At 39.4% G+C, this 17,329-nt stretch overlaps 1 protein-coding gene across 1 annotated transcript in view; it reads right to left on the bottom strand.

The window, feature by feature from the left end:
• The window catches only part of PLXDC2 (plexin domain containing 2), a 466,948-nt gene that overhangs the window by 51,605 nt on the left and 398,014 nt on the right, over positions 1–17,329 (bottom strand). The window contains exon 10 of the mRNA XM_051821437.2: positions 7,679–7,739. Within this exon, the coding sequence (XP_051677397.1) occupies positions 7,679–7,739 (61 nt within the window). The remainder of the gene's footprint in view (positions 1–7,678; positions 7,740–17,329) is intronic.

Below are 17,329 nucleotides of genomic sequence, written 5' to 3'. Positions count from 1 at the left end.
CTCCTGCACCCTCGCAGGACTGCACACATTGCTTGGCAATGCTGCCCTGGTTTGCTAATCACCTCTTCCTTTAGCCTCAGTTTCTATTTCAAACTCTCTCCACTCGACTTGAACCCCATGATGATTCTCCCAATTGTACTCCAGGAGCTAGCCTTTTATTTCCCTGATAGAGATGTCAAACAACAATTCCCCGAATTTCCTTATGAATCAGCATACTTACTTGACTCTGTGTTAACCCATTCATCCCTCCTGTTGCCATGCATAGGGCCTGTTCTTGTTGGCTCTTCTCTCAGCCTGTGCCCAGCTCAGCCTGCCTTCTTGGGTATCATGAACTTGCTCATTGGATCACAACATTTTTTTCCTCCTCAACATTTGTCTTCTCTAATTCTCTGCTAACTTGCTATCAGCACATAAACATATCAAGAATGTGCAATCTTACTGCACGAACTCAGTCCTCTCTCTTCTCCATAATGCATCTGGATTCTACCCTACTTTCCCCTCCACACAAAGTCGTACTTCTCAGACTCCTCAGCTACTCTACCTGTGGCAGCCCTTTTCTTGCCCACTTCAGCTTAGTTGCAGTTTCTCATTCCAGTGTTTCTACATATCTCCCAAGGTAATACATCTTCCATGGTGTTTGCACTAGTAATATTAAATCAACTTTGGATACAGAAGTCAGAACACTCTCATCAATTTTTGGATACCTCCCCAAGAACTTCTCTATGTCTTTTTAATTTTGTCTGTCCCTTACGTGTTGGTGAATCTTACAGATCCTTCTTGATCTGTTGTTTCACTCTATGCATTCCCATTAACAATCTCTTCAACACTCGTGATTTTAATCAATTTATTTTTTAAAAATATATTTACTTTTTTCAGAGAAAGGGAAGGAAGAAGGAAGGAAAGAAGAGAGAAAGAGACAGACAGAGACTCCAATTTGCTGTTTACTCTTCAAATGGCCACAACAGTTGGGACAGAGTTGGGCAAAAGCTGGGAGCTGATACAGGACAAATGCCCATCCCTCAAGTAACCTCTTTATGCTGGTTATTCATCAATCTATAACTCTAGAATTTCAAGACCAAATATTCATCTGTTGACTAGACATACACATGTAGATGCCACAAGTAACTCAGACTCAAGAAGTCTACAGTGGAACTTGCCATTCATCATTCTCCCCTGTATCTCTAATCTCAATGAGCAGTACTATCAACCACCCTAAAATGAAAGGTGAAACCTTGGACTCTGTTTATGGCAGTAAGGTGGAATGAAACTATAAACAATCTTGCTGTTACAAAACAAGTAGATTCTGGATAAAACATAAAATTTTAGAGCATTATTAGAACTTTCAGGAAATAAAGAAAATCTCTAAGGGTATCTTTCCATTGTCTCCCCTATGGAAGAGAGAAGAAAGATAGAAAGAAAGAACTCATGAACAAATAGATGAGATTTCATCAAAAATTCATGAAAAATGTGTATTGCAAGAAAACTACGCATGGATTTCAAAACTTGTTGCACAGAAACAAACTCATTTAATTATATTTTCCATTATTTTTTGAAGTATCTTCATATTTTGGTAAAATTTTTAAAAGTAAAGTTTATTTATTTGAAAGGCAGAGTTGTAGCAGGGAGTGGAGGGTGGGTTGGGAGAAAGACAGAAAGAGAGATCTTCCATGCACTGAATCTCTCCAAATGGCTGCAACATCTGAGGCTGGGCCAAGTGAAAACCAGGTATATAGAATTCCATTTGAGTCTCCCACATGGGTGACAGGGGATTAAGCATTTGGACTATCTTCTTCTGATTTCCCAGACATATTAGCAAGGAACTGTATTGGAAGCAAGTGGCCAAGACTTGAACCACCATTCCCATATGGGATGTTGGCATTGCAGGCAGTAGCTTAACCCATTGTGCCACAATGCTGGCCAATTTTGCAAAATTTTGGAATCTACACTTAGTTTTTCTTAACATGCACTGTCCACAAGACCCTTCAAACATTAAGTAAAAATGCAAGGTTTGTCTTGGGAGATTGAAAAAAAAAACAAAATCAAATATTGTTCTAAGGAAATAGAGTCTTGTGTCAGTAGTAGATATGGCAACTCCATCTAAACCTCTCCTTCTCATATCAGGAGAGATTCCTAAAAGCAGCCCCTACTACTTCGATAGTTCCATCATTAAATCCTTGTCAGCACACAGCCCCTACAACTTCGATGGTTCTATCATTAAATCCTTGTCAGCACAAAGTGCCATCTCGTTAGGTCCTATGGATTCTCATGGAATGAGAGGAAACTACCATGCACTTTCAAATAAAAGACAGGAAAAAACATAGAAAGAAAAAGAGCAGTCTGGCAAAGATATTCAGTTCATCAGAACTTTAGCTATTGGAATCATCTAATATGGAATACAGAAAAAATATATATGGAGGGGCTGGCACTGTGGCATAGTGGGTAAAACTGCCGCCTATAGCGCTGGCATCCCATATGGGCACCGGTTCGAGTCCTGGCTGCTCCACTTCTGATCTAGCTCTCTGCTATGGCCTGGGAAAGCAGAAAAAAATGGCCCAAGTCCTAGGGCCCCTGCCCCCCATGTGGAAGACCTGGAAGAAGCTCCTGGCTCCTGGCTTTGGATCGGCCCAGCTCCGGCCAACGCAGCCAACCAGGGAGTGAACCAGTGGATGGAAGACCTCTCTCTTTTGTTCTCTCTCTCTCTCTCTCTCTCTCTCTCTCTCTCTCTGCCTCTCCTCTCTCTGTGTAACTCTGACTTTCAAATACATAAATAAATCTTTTAAAAAATATATGGAATATTTAAACCAATGAAAATATAAAATTTAAAAATGAACTGGTAACATGAGATGATAAAAATAACCAGGCAGTTTTAACAAACTGTAAAATTAAACCTATGTGTTCAAAGTAGGACCTCCAGACAGATTATGAGATCAATCATGAAGATGGGAGAGTACATTGGCAAATGTAGCAGAAGAAATTCTCTGGAATGCAGCACAGACAAATAAGAAAATATATGATACAAAAATATAAGGAAAAGATGAAAAGGCCAATTATATCTTCAAAGACTTCACAATGTAAGCACATTGATCATGCTAGACAACCAATGAGGAAACACACATAAACCATATGTATAAATTGCCTATGTACTAGTTTATGATAAATGTCCAATCAATTTCAAAGAAGTCAATAAAAAATCAAGAGGTCCCAATAATTTGGAAATGTGACATAATTCATAATTCAAGTAACCCCAATAAAGATGTTACTAACATTTATTGATTGGGATCAGTACTGTGATGTAGTAGGTTAAGTTACCACCTGCAGCACCAGTAACTGATATGGGCACTGGTTTGAGTCTAGGCTGTTCCACTTTCAATCCAGCTCCCTACTAATGTGCCTGGGAAACAGTAGAAGATTGCTCAGGCACTTGGGCCCCACTACCTATATAGGAGATCTGGAAGAAGCTCCTGGCTCCTGGCTTCAGCCTGGCCCAGCCTTGGAGAGTGAACCAGTAGAAGGAAGGCCTCTCTCTCTCTCTCTCTGCCTTACAAATAAAATAAATAAATAAATCTTCTTAAAAAACATATACACAAATAAAACTAGCCACTAAAAGGTTGATAATTTAAAAAATTCAACTGAGAAGAAATGTTAATTAAAATCATGGAGAACATGAAAAAAACCTAAATCTCATAGAAAATATATAACTTGAGGAAATGAGTTGAGCAATAAAACAACAAAGTAAATAAAAGACAAAAAGAAATAGAAAGTAGGAAACAAGACTCATTATTTAAAAATGATATTATTAAATAGAGAACCAACAATATCTTCAGATATTTAATTAATACTTCTGATCAACAGATACATATTATTCAGAATTAAAAGAAAAGGATTACCATTCAATAGAAAAATGAGAGCAAGATATGACACAGAAAAAAGACACAAGAAAAAACCCAGAAGCCAACAAGTGTATACAAATGTGCCTGATGTCATTAATGATCGGAAAAGTGCAAATGCCATTCACAATAAGAACTATTTCAAGCCAGTCGGATTTGCAGAAATGAAAAAAATCTGATAGTACCAGGGTGGTCTGGAGTATGAAATAATAGGAGCCCACAAGAGTTGCATCACTGAACTATAAATTTGGTGTTATTTTTCAAAGATGAACATTTACCTAACTCACATTCAATAATTCCACTTTTAGGAAAAAAACAGTTGGGTGACAAAATGTGACTGTATGGATTTAAGTGTCAGAAAGGCAACGTTTGGTGGTAAAAACAGTTGGGTGACAAAATATGACTGTATGGATTTATGTGTCAGGAAGGCAAGGGTTGGTGGTATTTGGCTTGTTTTTTTTTCATTTTTTTTTTTAAATTTTTTAAACTGTTGCATCACATTACCTCAAAGCACCTGGGATATTATGAGCACACAATAAACCAGCCAGCTTCACAGTCACTGACAATTCTTGTTCTTAAATTGTGGAGCACAGTCATGGATTCATTTTTATATTATGCTTTAGAGCCACATTAATGTTCTAAAAATGTCAAAAAGATATTTTAAAAGAATATAAAAAGGAGGAAAATGTAAAAAAAAGCAAAAAATTTTGACTTCCACAGTTCTCATTTCTATTCCACCAAATATTGATTATTCTACTACCACCACCATCACCATGACGCCCACCCTGTTACCGCTGATCTAGCCCAGATCACCAGCATCTCTGGCCCACAGATAATTAAATGCCTGAAGATACTGTTGGCTCTCTACTTAATAATATCATCTTTAAATAATGACAGTTTTGTTTCCTACTTTCTATTTCTTATGTAGCTGCCTCAGAATTCATTATTCACTCACAGCCAGGGTGATTTTTCCAAAAACCTATTTATCTGGATATTACACATTTAATTGAAACCATTCAAATTGCTCTTCCTCACCTTCAACTTGGCACAGTTAGGACCTGGACCATCTCCCCATTCTCATCCCTCACCGTGTCTCTTCTTGTCCCATGAACATCAGCTTCCTTTGACAGGATTACCCACTTGCAGCTACGCTCTTTGCTCTTGTTCTCCCAGGGCAGTTCACTGACCCTGGTGGGCACAGTGGTCTGAGCACCCTGCTGGACACATGTCTCACACTTTCAAGGATCACGGCTTAGACCACTGCAGGACAGTCGTCCAAGTGGCCTTGAACAGACCCAGTTCTCCCCCCCCACCAAAGTTCTGGACACTAACTGCACAATGTCCTAGAATGCAGCATCTTGAGATGGGGCGGGGGTCAGCTCCGTCCCAGCAACCCCTAAGAAACAGGAGATCCTTCAGTACTGAACCCTAGCAAGTCCAGAGACCCCAGGGTGTAAAAGCCAGGCAGGCTTTTTGAGATCCATGTTACACAGTACCAGAGGGGCTCCTGCAGATGAGACTCCATCTGGCCCGGGTACATTCCTGAACCTTGTGGTCGCTTCCTGAACCAGTGACCCCCTAGGCTTCTGCTGTTCCTCACTGCCTAAAAGGAAGTAACAAGTCCTCTTTGGGTAATCTGTTTGCGTGTGGTGGTCTCTGTCGCCAGACTCAGGCCCAAATTTGTAACCAGTACCCATATGTGATAGGTGTTCATATTAGGACTCACAGCTAAAAAACTCATCTACAAGGTCAGAAGGAAAAGTTAACTCTAGTAAAAAGTAACAAAAGTAGACTGGAGTTGGTGAATTAGCTTACTTACCTATAAAGAAAGGGTAGAATCAATACTCAAAAAAGCTAGTTAGGTAATGTTGATAATTTAATTACAGAACAAAAAGGAAATAGTGAATATTACAAAATGCACTAGAGCTCCTTGGGAGGAGATGATTTTCGTTCACCTTTGTACATTACATTTAATGGTTTAGTGAAAAGAGAGGTGACTTCTCTACAAGTAGACTTAGGAGAGCTTATAGTACTGGTGAGCCTGCATTGGAGCCAGGAAATTAAAATCATCTGAGTTACATCCTCCACCTTTACACAAACATAAGCTCTCATTGTCAACATTTCTTCCTTAGGTAACTATGGTGATGTGACAGAAACAGTGACTGGAAAACCAACTAGAGCTCTAGCAATACATTTTATTTTTGAATTATGTTTTCAGATAAGTGAACTGAAATAGACAAATTAGGATTGGCATTGTAATTCCCCAATGAACATGAAAATGTTGATTAAAGTTGCCCTGGTAATATTACACTGAAAGCTCAAGAATGTTCATGAAGAAATGTTTCTCCAGATCTTTTTTTTTAAAGATTTTTTTTATTTATTTGAAAGGTAGAGTTACAGAGGCAGAGTGTGAGAGAGAAGTTTTCCAATCACTGGTTTACTTCCCAAGTGGCTGCAATGGTGGGAGCTGGGCTGATTCAAAGCCAGGAGCCTGGAACTTCTTCCAGGTCTCCCATGTGGGTGCAGAGGCCCAAGGACTTGGGGCATCGTCTACTGCTTTCCCAGGTCATAGCAGAGAGCTGGATCAGAACTGGAGCAGCCAGGACTTAAACCAGTGCCTAAATGGTATGCTGGCACTGTAGGAGGCAGCTTTACTTGCTACACAGCACTGGTCCCTCTCTAAGTCTTTGTAAGAAAGCTCTCCTAGACCACAAAAAAAAAAAAAAAAAAAAAAAAAGCTTCTGGTACCTCCTAACAGTTTTTAATACAGCACTACAGTGAATTGTCTCACTGAATGAGAAAACTTGTGTAATGGTTAATTATACTTTTATGAACCCTATATCCTATATATACTTTTATGTGACCCTGAGATGACTACGTAAATTCAGTTCACTGCAAGAATTGTAAACCATTTAGAATTGTTTCTGCAACTGTGTGTATACAAACAGCTTGGACCACTGCATTGCATCACTGTCCCTATCACGTCTGTCTCAGAGTTAATGTGGTATCACTTCTTTATTTCTTTTTTTTGACAGGCAGAGTGGACAGTGAGAGAGAGAGAGAGACAGAGAGAAAGGTCTTCCTTTGCCGTTGGTTCACCCTCCAATGGCCACCACGGCTGGCACACTGCGGCCGGCGCACCGCGCTGATCGATGGCGGGAGCCAGGTACTTCTCCTGGTCTCCCATGGGGTGCACAGCCCAAGTACTTGGGCCATCCTCCACTGCACTCCCTGGCCACAGCAGAGAGCTGGCCTGGAAGAGGGGCAACCGGGACAGAATCCAGTGCCCCGACTGGGACTAGAACCTGGTGTGCTGACGCCACAAGGCAGAGGATTAGCCTAGTGAGCCGCGGCGCCAGCCTGGTATCACTTCTCTCTATGACATGTTGTAGCATGTCTCCTCCCTTATTGTAATACATCAGCTCTTAATCAGTCTTTCCTCCTCTACCTCAGTTCTTATAATGGTTTCCTCGCCCTTAGAAAAGCTGCCCATGTTTAAGAGAACTACCCTTGATTCTTGCTTTCTCTAGTCATATACCTCACTCTCTGAGCACCCAAACTCCATCTGGTCTTGGTGACGTGAGGGTAACAGCAGAGCCTTCCTCATAGGGTGGATATGAAAATAAATTGGGATAATATATACCAAATAGTTAAGGCCAGTATCTGGCACACATTAGGGGTTCAGTAACTGTTGGCTCTTTTTGTTAAATTAGATACCATTTTCATCAATGTGGAGCACCAGTGCATGGCGACTTGGTCCCAAGAAGCTTGTTATAATAAAGCACGTGTACCTCTTCTGGGCATCCACTGTCCACCCAGTCCTGCCGATGGCGGTCAAATCCACTGGAACATCTTCAAAGACCACATTGCAGTTGCAAAAAGAAAGCACAGGATGCAGGGAGGGGACAGAAATTAAAGGAAAAAATTGGTTAGTGCTGATTCTTAAATTTCCAGCTTAGTCAAACGTCAGTTTTCTTCCACAGAACAGGTCTGGGGAGAAGCAGTGAGACACTTGGAGTGCTACTGAGTCGTCACTTCTTAGGCAGTCACTCAACACGACATGTGCCAACACATTACTGTGCTGAGGCCAACTACCTGGGAGAGAACACTCGGATCCCTGTGCAAAGGAAAAGCCAAACAAGATTCTACGGAGCTGGTTTTCTTCTGCCTCATTTTTTCCTGCTTCTCATCACCAAAGTACATAAACGGATACAAACTGTTTGCAGGTATCATTTTTCAAGATTTCAGAAATAAGTACATTTATTTATCTAAAGATCCACAGCTACTCAAACTCTTTCTCTATGGCCATGTAAATGATTAATTCAATAGTTTTGAAGTTTTCAAATCCTGCACATTCAAAAACAAACAGCCTTTCCCTCCCTGCCTCTGGGGGTGGGGTGGGGGGAATGAGCTCAAACTCCGGCTCTCGACCAGCTCCTGGGTGAAACCTTGGAACGCTCGGCCTGATGGAGGAGCATATTGCGTCTTACTCAATGCGAGGCAATTTGTGTTGACATTGTGATTGATGGTGAATGTCTGATTTTATTCACCTGGGGCCCTGGGCCACGCCGTACGGGCGTGACCTCTGGGAGGTCACGTCTGGGGGTAAGGTCACTCTCACGGGAAGGTCCAACCCCTCGTGACTGCCCCTCCAGATCAACCCTGGACAGCAGGCCTGGGAGCCAGCCTGGTTGGCGATGTCGCCTGGAGGGGGCACCACATGTAGGGTTCTGCAGGGAGGCGGCACCTGGAAGCTTGCGCCTGGCCCTCCTGGCTTCTGCCCTCCGTGCCTTTTCCTGTAGCTCACTTGACTGCATCTTCTTTTCCTGTGATAAACGGCAGCCTTGAGCACAACAGCTTTTCTGAGTTCTGTGAGTCCTTCCAGCCAACCAGGGAACCTGAGTGTGTCCTTGGGGACGCCCAATGCCATGGTGATTAGGTCACATCTGAAAGGTGATTTAACAAGCACCAGGCTCCTAAGGTTTTGTCCATTCATACTCTTCCTTGACTGCAGTAATTTTCCATTCCTACCCTGACACAGCCCCTCCATTTTTAAGGCCCAGAAACTACTATGCAGAGCATCTTTTGATAAAGTTTCAAAGCTGCTGTCTTACATCACTATTTAATGTTTCTTCTTCCAATAAATTTCATGTGTGGGGCCGGTGCTGCAGCGTAGTAGGCTGAGCCTCCACCTGCAGTGCCAGCATCCCACATGGGTGCTGGTTTGTTTCCAGGCAGCTCCTTTTATGCAGCTCTCTGCTTATAGTCTGGGAAAGCAGTGGAGGAGGGCCCAACTTCTTGGACCCCTGCACCCCTGTGGGAGACCTGGGAAAAGCTCCTGGCTCCTAGCTTCGGCTGGCCCAGTCTCGGCCACTGTGGCCATTTGAGGAGTGAACCAGTTGATGGAAGACCTTTCTCTCTGCCTCTCCCTCTGTCTGTCTGTAGCTCTACCTCTCAAATAAATAAATAAAATCTTAAAAATAATCTTATGTGCTGTTTCATTCACCAAACTTGATTGGGAACATTTTAAAGTTTAGGTTGGAGTCTTATATTGATCCTAGTTAGTATATTTGACAAATATGGATATATTTTCTGTATTAGAAATTCAAAATATGGCACTTGGCACATCAATTAAGAGGCTGTTTCAAGATGCTCCCACCCCATATTGGAATACTTAGGTTTGAGTCTCCATTCCAGCTTCCTGTTAATGCATACCCTACAATGGCTATAGTTCTTGGGACTTGTCACATATGTGGGTGATGTGTATTGAGTTTCAGGCTCCTGGCTTTAGCTTGATTCAGTCTAGCTGTAGCTGGCATTTGGAGAATGAACCAGTGGATGGGAGATCTCTTTCCCTCTCTCTCTCTCTCTCTCACACACACACACCTTTCAAATACATAAAAATACATAAACATTTTAAAAAAGAAATCCAAAATATTTTAGCCAGTTTATTAAAATTATCAATTCATATTGACCCTTTAATATCTAAATATATATTTATATCTAATAACCCATATTAATATATAGCAATCTAAATATATATTTTTAAAAATAAATGAAAGCCCCGGTTGCCCCTCTTCCAGGCCAGCCCTCTGCTGTGGCCAGGGAGTGCAGTGGAGGATGGCCCAGGTGCTTGGGCCCTGCACCCCATGGGAGACCAGGAAAAGCACCTGGCTCCTGGCTCCTGCCATCGGATCAGCGCGGTGCGCCGGCCGCAGCGCGCTGGCCGCGGCGGCCATTGGAGGGTGAACCAACGGCAAAGGAAGACCTTTCTCTCTGTCTCTCTCTCTCACTGTCCACTCTGCCTGTCAAAAAAAAAAAATAAATAAAATAAAAATAAAAAAAAAATAAAAAAATAAATGAAAGCTGTCCAACTTTTGTCTTTGAGTTCTTACAGTGCTTACAGTTTTGCTTTGTAAACGTTTCCCCCCGACTTGCTTTGCAATGTGTCCACAGGACGGCTTTTGCTAAAACTCCTAGCCAGAGATTATGTACCATGGCATGAATGAGCATAATCCAATTCAAGTGGAATGTGAAAACAACTCCACTGTCAACACAAAAGACCACATCCATCATTCTCTCCGGACACGATCCACTGATGCTCAGCTATTTTATGCCTACCATCTGTGTTCAACAAGCTTAAGTGTGGAATAAACATCAGTGTGTGATTTGGCATCCTAAGTCTGAAATCCCCAATTGGTTCAAGCCATCCCTGGTTACCCGAAGACACGCTGACGTGTGACATCTATTTACTTGCAGATCTGTTAGACAACAGTCTCCTCCTCTTCCTTCTTGCTTTCAAGTCTCTTCCAATACTGAAGAGTGTACTGACATTCTCTTTTGGAATATGGAAAATTACAGATTTTCTAAAAAAAATTATTTTTGGAGGAGAAATCTGACCACAATAAAATGGAACAGAAAATTTAAAAAATGTGGTTCATTTACATTAACTCCATGCCTGACACATCCAAAGCCAGGGGAATTTCTTTTACATTATATTATGACAATACTAAATCTTAAACTTACATGTTGACTTAGATTTCATCTTACAAAAATTAGTCCTTTTAATTGCTGAATTAATTCTAAGGAAGAGTACTGAAACACTGCAGTTTGCTTGATTTATTAAATAAGTCCTCAGTTACAATGTGTAAAATCAGCATCTGCTAATAATATGCAAGCCAAATAAGCAGTTCGTTCATGTATTTATTCAAAACTGATTCTCTATTAATTTATCTGCCATTTATTAAAGGTTTGGGCAGTAAAGACTGAGGATGGCAAAGCAAATAAAATTTGGCTTAAAAAGCTCACACATTTTATAGCTTACGGCGCCTTAAAAAATAAGTAAAACTGGACCCTGACTTTTCAGCGATTTTTATAAAGCAGTATTCTAAATAGCAACCAAAAATATTCACAAGCTAGGGTAGGAGTTACGGTACAATGGGGTTAAACCACCACTTGAAGTGCAAATATTCCACAATCAGAGTGCTGGTTTGAGTCCTTGGCACTCCAGTTCCAATCCAGTTTCCTGTTAATGCATCCTCAGAGGCCAATGGCTGAAGCGCCTGGGCCCCTGCTTTCTTTGACCCGGCCCAACCCTGGTTGTTGTGGGTATTTGGAAACTGTTGTAGGTATTTGGATGGAGGATTCTCTCGTTCTCTCTCTGCTTTTCAAGTAGATGAAAATAAGTAATTTTTTTAAAGCACTTATAAGCAAGAGCAAAGGCATGCGTCTTATATCATTAAAAAAAACCATCTTGATATTTCTTCTGGATTCTAAATAAACCCTGAATCACTTTTGGAAACACCTTCCTGTTCCCTGAGCTGCAGCTTTGTTTTTGTAAAAAAACATAGTAAGATTCACCATGTCACGCTCCAGCATATTGATTTCTTAACACTTTGTTTTTTCTTTTAAAAGGGAGATGAGGGGAAGAGAGAGCGAGAGAGACAGACAGACAGAAACTGAGAGAGCCAGCAACTGCTAGTTCACTCCCCAGATAACCACAACAGACAGGACTAGGCCCAGCTGATGTCAGAAGCCAGAAACTCAATCCAGGTCTCACATGTGGGTGGCAGGGTTCCAAGCACTTGAGCCATCACCTGCTACCACCCAGAGTCTGTGTTAGCAGGAAGCTGGAATCAGGAGCGGGAGCTGGAATTCAAACCCAGGCACTCCAATATGGGATGCAAGTGGTGTTCTAACTGGTAAGCCAAACGCTCTCCTACATTGGAGTCACACAGGATGACAGTTAAAATGCACATATTGCATGTAACTGAAGAGGCTCTTGCAATCGGGCACAGCAATTCTCACTGTAAAGAGGTGAGCCCAGGTGATTCTTACCATTTGGAAACTACTGCCTTCCTGAAGGATAGGATGAGGCTCCTTGCCACCCCCACAGCCCATCTTCTACAGCCTGCTCTCATCAACAGCCAATGGCTTGCCCTTCCCTGAATCTGCCGTGCACCTTCATGACTCTGCCTTTGAACACATGCCTGGGATACCCATGAGTAAACCCAATGCAACTCAAGCCTGAAGTCTGGGAAATCTCACTGTCTCCTCTCACCCAGCAGGGTTAGTGACCTATGCCCCAGTTTATCTTACAAGACTGCAGGGACTCCACGATTAAAAGTGAGGTTCTGAACTCAACACTGAGTACAAATTCTGGTTTGGGCATCAAATAGGTGTATGACCTCTGGCAAATTCTTTTTCTTTTCTTTTTTTAAAAGCTTTTTGATTGTATATTGCCAAATTATATTTCTATATATTTACAGGGTTTATAGTGTATGTAAGGCAGCATGATTAAATTAAGTAAATTAGCATAGCCAGCATCTCAAAAACTTACCATTGTTTTTGGTGACAGATTTGAAACTTACTCTTTTGGCACCTTTGAAACATACAAAATACTATTAACTACCATCACTTAGATGTTCAGTAGCCCTCAGAAACATGTATTCCTGCCATTTGACTGGAACTGTGTGCCCTTAAATCTTTTCTGAGCCTGTTTCCTCATCTCTAACATAAGGTGGGGGACATTATATAAGGATCAAGCAAACATAGAGATGTAATGTCTTTGTAGCACACATGCAGAAAAATTGACAACTGTAGAAAAATAAGTGAGATTTTTCATTCTATATACAGGAGTTAGGAATTTATCCTCTTTATAATATTAATGCAAAATATATTTGATAATATAAATTCCTTTATCATCATATTTGGGTATTAGTATTATTGGAACTTACAGGAGAAAATCTGAGTTTTTGTCATACATGGGCCAAATTTTTAATTCAATACATATAAATGGATGGAGAGTATATGTGATTTTGTGAATATTCCCTGAAAACTGGTTTTTCACAAAGTCTAGGTTCTGAGCTACAATGTTTTTATTTTATTTTATTTTATTTCCCAATGTTTTTATTTTCAAGTTATTCTCTTCTTGCCATTACCTAATTCTAAAACATACTGATAGAGAGCTAACTTTAATTTAATTCTATTCTCTGCTCAATTTCAATGGAATGTTGATTGCAAAGCCCACAGGGACCATGTTAAGTGAATCCCCTTAAATAAAGCAGCCTAAGAAGCAAACAATATTCTCCTAGCTTGCAGCACTCCTATCAAATCAAGAGATGCAAATATAAATCTCACTGTACTTCTAACTTATCTTTGTTTCATTGAAAGGTTTCAGAAACAGGACTTCTTTTGCAAGGGTAATATATTTTGATGCAGGAAATAGAGTCAACATTAAAATATATTCTTAAGAATAAAAAAGAGGTGCACATCAGGGAGATAAAATATCTACAAAAGAGAATTTAGGAAAGAAATTTCAACAAATTCTAAGACCCCCATTAAAATCAGTTTCTAGATCAAGAGTCAGCAAACATTTTCTGTAAAGGACCGGACAGTAAATACTTTGCACTTGGCAGGCTGCAGATGTTCTGTTGCAACTAACCTTTACCACTGTAGCTTGGAAGTAGACAGACAGATGCATAAACACATGGATGTGGCTAGTATCTGATGATGTATATGGTCATTGCAATCTTAGGTGTACTTATCATGGTGTGCTATTTTTAAAAAAATACTTGAATGTATTTATTTGAGGGAGAGGAGGCAGAGAGAGAGAGAGAGAGAGAGAGAGAGAGAGAGAGAAATCTCATCTGCTGGTTCATCCTCCAATGGCCAGGACTGGACTAGGCTGAAGCTGGGAGCCAGGAATTCAATTCAGGTCTCCCAAGTGGGTGACAGAAATCCAAGTACTTCTGCCATTAACAACTGCCTCTTAGGTCTGCATTAGTAGGAAGCTGGATTGGAAGCAGAGCCAAGTACTGAACCCAGGTAGGCCTAATTCCCACTCTAGGGTGTGCTTTTTAATGGAGAAGTCGATTGTACACTTAATACATTTTCTTGCCATGGTCTGCCAAAATGTGAAAAATGATCCTCCAACATCTAAGGAATAGAAACATACTTTAAAAAGATGTCTGAATATTTTATATGAAATAAAAAGCAGTGATTATAACTAATAACATAATTTACCATAAGATAAAAGAGGTAACAGGTAGTATGGTGCCATAAGATACAGAGAATAATTTTCTTTTGAAATCCTTAAAGAAATGTAATTTGAAAGGTAGTTCATAAAATTTAAATTGCTGATTATAAATGTCAACATTTTCAATATAATTTAGTATTAATTCAAGTAATGTTTTTCTTATGGGATATACTTATTCCCAATTGGCCTCATACATGGTATAAAAAATTTCACCTCCAAAAATATTTCTTCTAGAATCAACAAATTTGAGCTTAAAGTTTTTCAGAATTCTTATGCCTGAACCATTCATTGTATACAGCTCTTAGAATGTCATATGAATCTATTAGTACTCCATTAAAAAGATAATACTGTTGATAAATTACAAAAATGTACATCATTATAAAATGCAAGAGTATGGAATATACTTATTTTAATAAAAGCTCTTGAGGCTACTGTAGCTCAGAATTATAATCCAATGTCAACACAAACAGCAATGTGCAAAATGCAGGACCTTGTCTCTGGAAATAAACTTCAGTTGGAAAATTGGGATCAAATGATCTCATATCCACAACCTTGTCACTCATACATATGTCATCTCATAAAGTATCATAAAGTCAAATATTAATTTTTCTGTGAGATTTATAGAATCTACTGTAGCTGTAGCATGTGTTTATAAAATAAAAACTTGGGAAAATTTTATTCTTCTAATTCTGCTATCTCACTTACAAAATTCACTTCTTACTCCTGTCTTTCAAATGACTGGCAAAAACAAAAGATACCCCCAAAAAACAAAAACTCTGTTACTTTAAAAAGGCATTAATTTATTTATGAGGCAGAGATACAGAAAGAGAGAGAAAATGAACATCTGCTAGTTCTCTCCCCAAATGCCTGCAATAGCTGAGACTGGTCCAGGCCAAAGCTGGAAGCTGGGGTGGCAGGAACCCAATTACTTGAGTCATCACTGCTGCCTCCCAGGGACTGTATTGGCAGGAAGCTGAATCCAGAGCTGGAGTCAGGACCTGAATGTACACACCCCATGTAGGACCTGGGTGTCATTATAACTAGGTTAAATGCCAGCCCCTATCTACATTACTTTTGTCTGTCTGTATCCTTTTACTGATAAAATTTTAAAAATTTAACAAGGAAAATGACTTTTGTAATTAACTTTTCATGTTGGAGTCTTTCTTCCTATGACTGTCTCCTACTGATGTAGAGTAGGTGACAGTTTTTAGTTTTGGAGAATGTAGGATAGGAAAGAGTTGATGTTGACAGTGAAGGACCAGTAAGCCCGTTTTCAGGGCTAATCCTTTCCGAAAACATTCTGATTAAAAATCACTGCTGATGCTGACAAAAATGTCCTCTTTGGGAATTTTCAGTGCATTAAAGGAATAAACTGAAACACATGCCGGACTTGTGATGCACATGGTCAATGATACACTGGACACTCTGCTAACACATACTGGGCCAAAGCAATTAGTAATAGCCTGCAGCTGCTAACTTGCAGCATATTTTAATCAAGGAAACAGCAAGTCTACCTTGATTGTTAGATGCTTTGCTATTTATTTTATATCTACATTAAAAATCCCCAGAAGAGGCAAGAGAATGAAGTATTCCCTCTTTTGGAAATAATTAAAGGCCATCTGACTCAAGAGACTTGCTTGCAATACCACTCCCACAGTTACTCCAATTTTTATCTTTACTCCCCATTTAACTTTTAAGCATTGATGGCTTAGGGAATTTTAAATGACGTTTTTATTGATGAAATAACCTTTATTAAATTGATTATATATTAATATAGAACCTGTATTAAGTTGATTAACCCAAATGTCAAATTTAAGAAGCAATGACAGTAATGTCTTCATCATGGAAGTATGATGATGAATTGAGGTAAGACAATTCAAAGCACTAAGCAAGTACTTAAGACGTAGTAATGCTCATTGTTCTTTTTTTGCATTCACATTGACTTTTCTCTTTGCCTCCAGTATGGTTGCAGAAATGCTGATGGTGACTGCAACAGGTTCAGGGAGTCTATGAAGTTCTTTATTTATTTATTTTAACTTTTCAAAAATCTACATATTTTTCCAATAGCATGATTTCCTTCACAGAGGATCTAAGACGTATCAGACTGATGATCTTTCCTCACCCACAAATATCTTCTTTTTTCCTTTTTAAATGCTTTATTGAAATAGAGTATACATACCAAGAATAGTACATAAATGTACAGATAAATGGGATTTTGGTTCTCCGGTTATACTCATAACCAACACCCAAATTAAAAACAAATCATTACTAGTGTCCCAAGAATCCACACAATTTCCTCTATTTTTTGTTTAACGTTGGAAATAAGAGTATATTGTCACTTACGTAGTATGATTCTATGAAGCAACAGTTATACTATATACACAATGATATGATATCCACACAATTTCTATGTTCTCTATATACTAATACTACAAATAAGACAAAACATAATATTTGACTTTTTGGGACTGGCTTATTCCAGTTGCGTTCATTTTGTTTCAAATGTCAGGAAGCAAGTTTGGTTTTGCATTGACTTACACAATCCTTCATTACAGAGAATTCTACCAGCTATAATTTCATAAGTTTAAGTTCTTTGCTTATATATTGCGTTTTTTGATTTGTTAAAAAAACAGCAGAGGCAGAAATAATTAAATCTGAATTCAACAACTGTTAGTTCTGTGTTATTTCATCTACATCAAGTGGATGTGAATGCATTAGCAACAGAAAGTATGTGATTTCAGAAATCTCTAGTTCTATCAAAAATTGTTTATTGCAAAATAGAAAATTTCATTTTTAGAAAAAAACTACAGTAAAATGTATTTAATATCAAATGTTTTGACTTTTACATATACGTATATATATGCATATATATGTATGTGTGTTGTGTGTGTGTGCATGTGTATGT

The sequence above is a fragment of the Oryctolagus cuniculus genome, chromosome 13 (assembly GCF_964237555.1).
Source record: "Oryctolagus cuniculus chromosome 13, mOryCun1.1, whole genome shotgun sequence".
NCBI lineage: Eukaryota > Metazoa > Chordata > Mammalia > Lagomorpha > Leporidae > Oryctolagus > Oryctolagus cuniculus.
The sequence above is the reverse complement of the archived record's forward strand: the minus strand, read 5'-3'. Positions and strand labels throughout refer to the sequence as shown.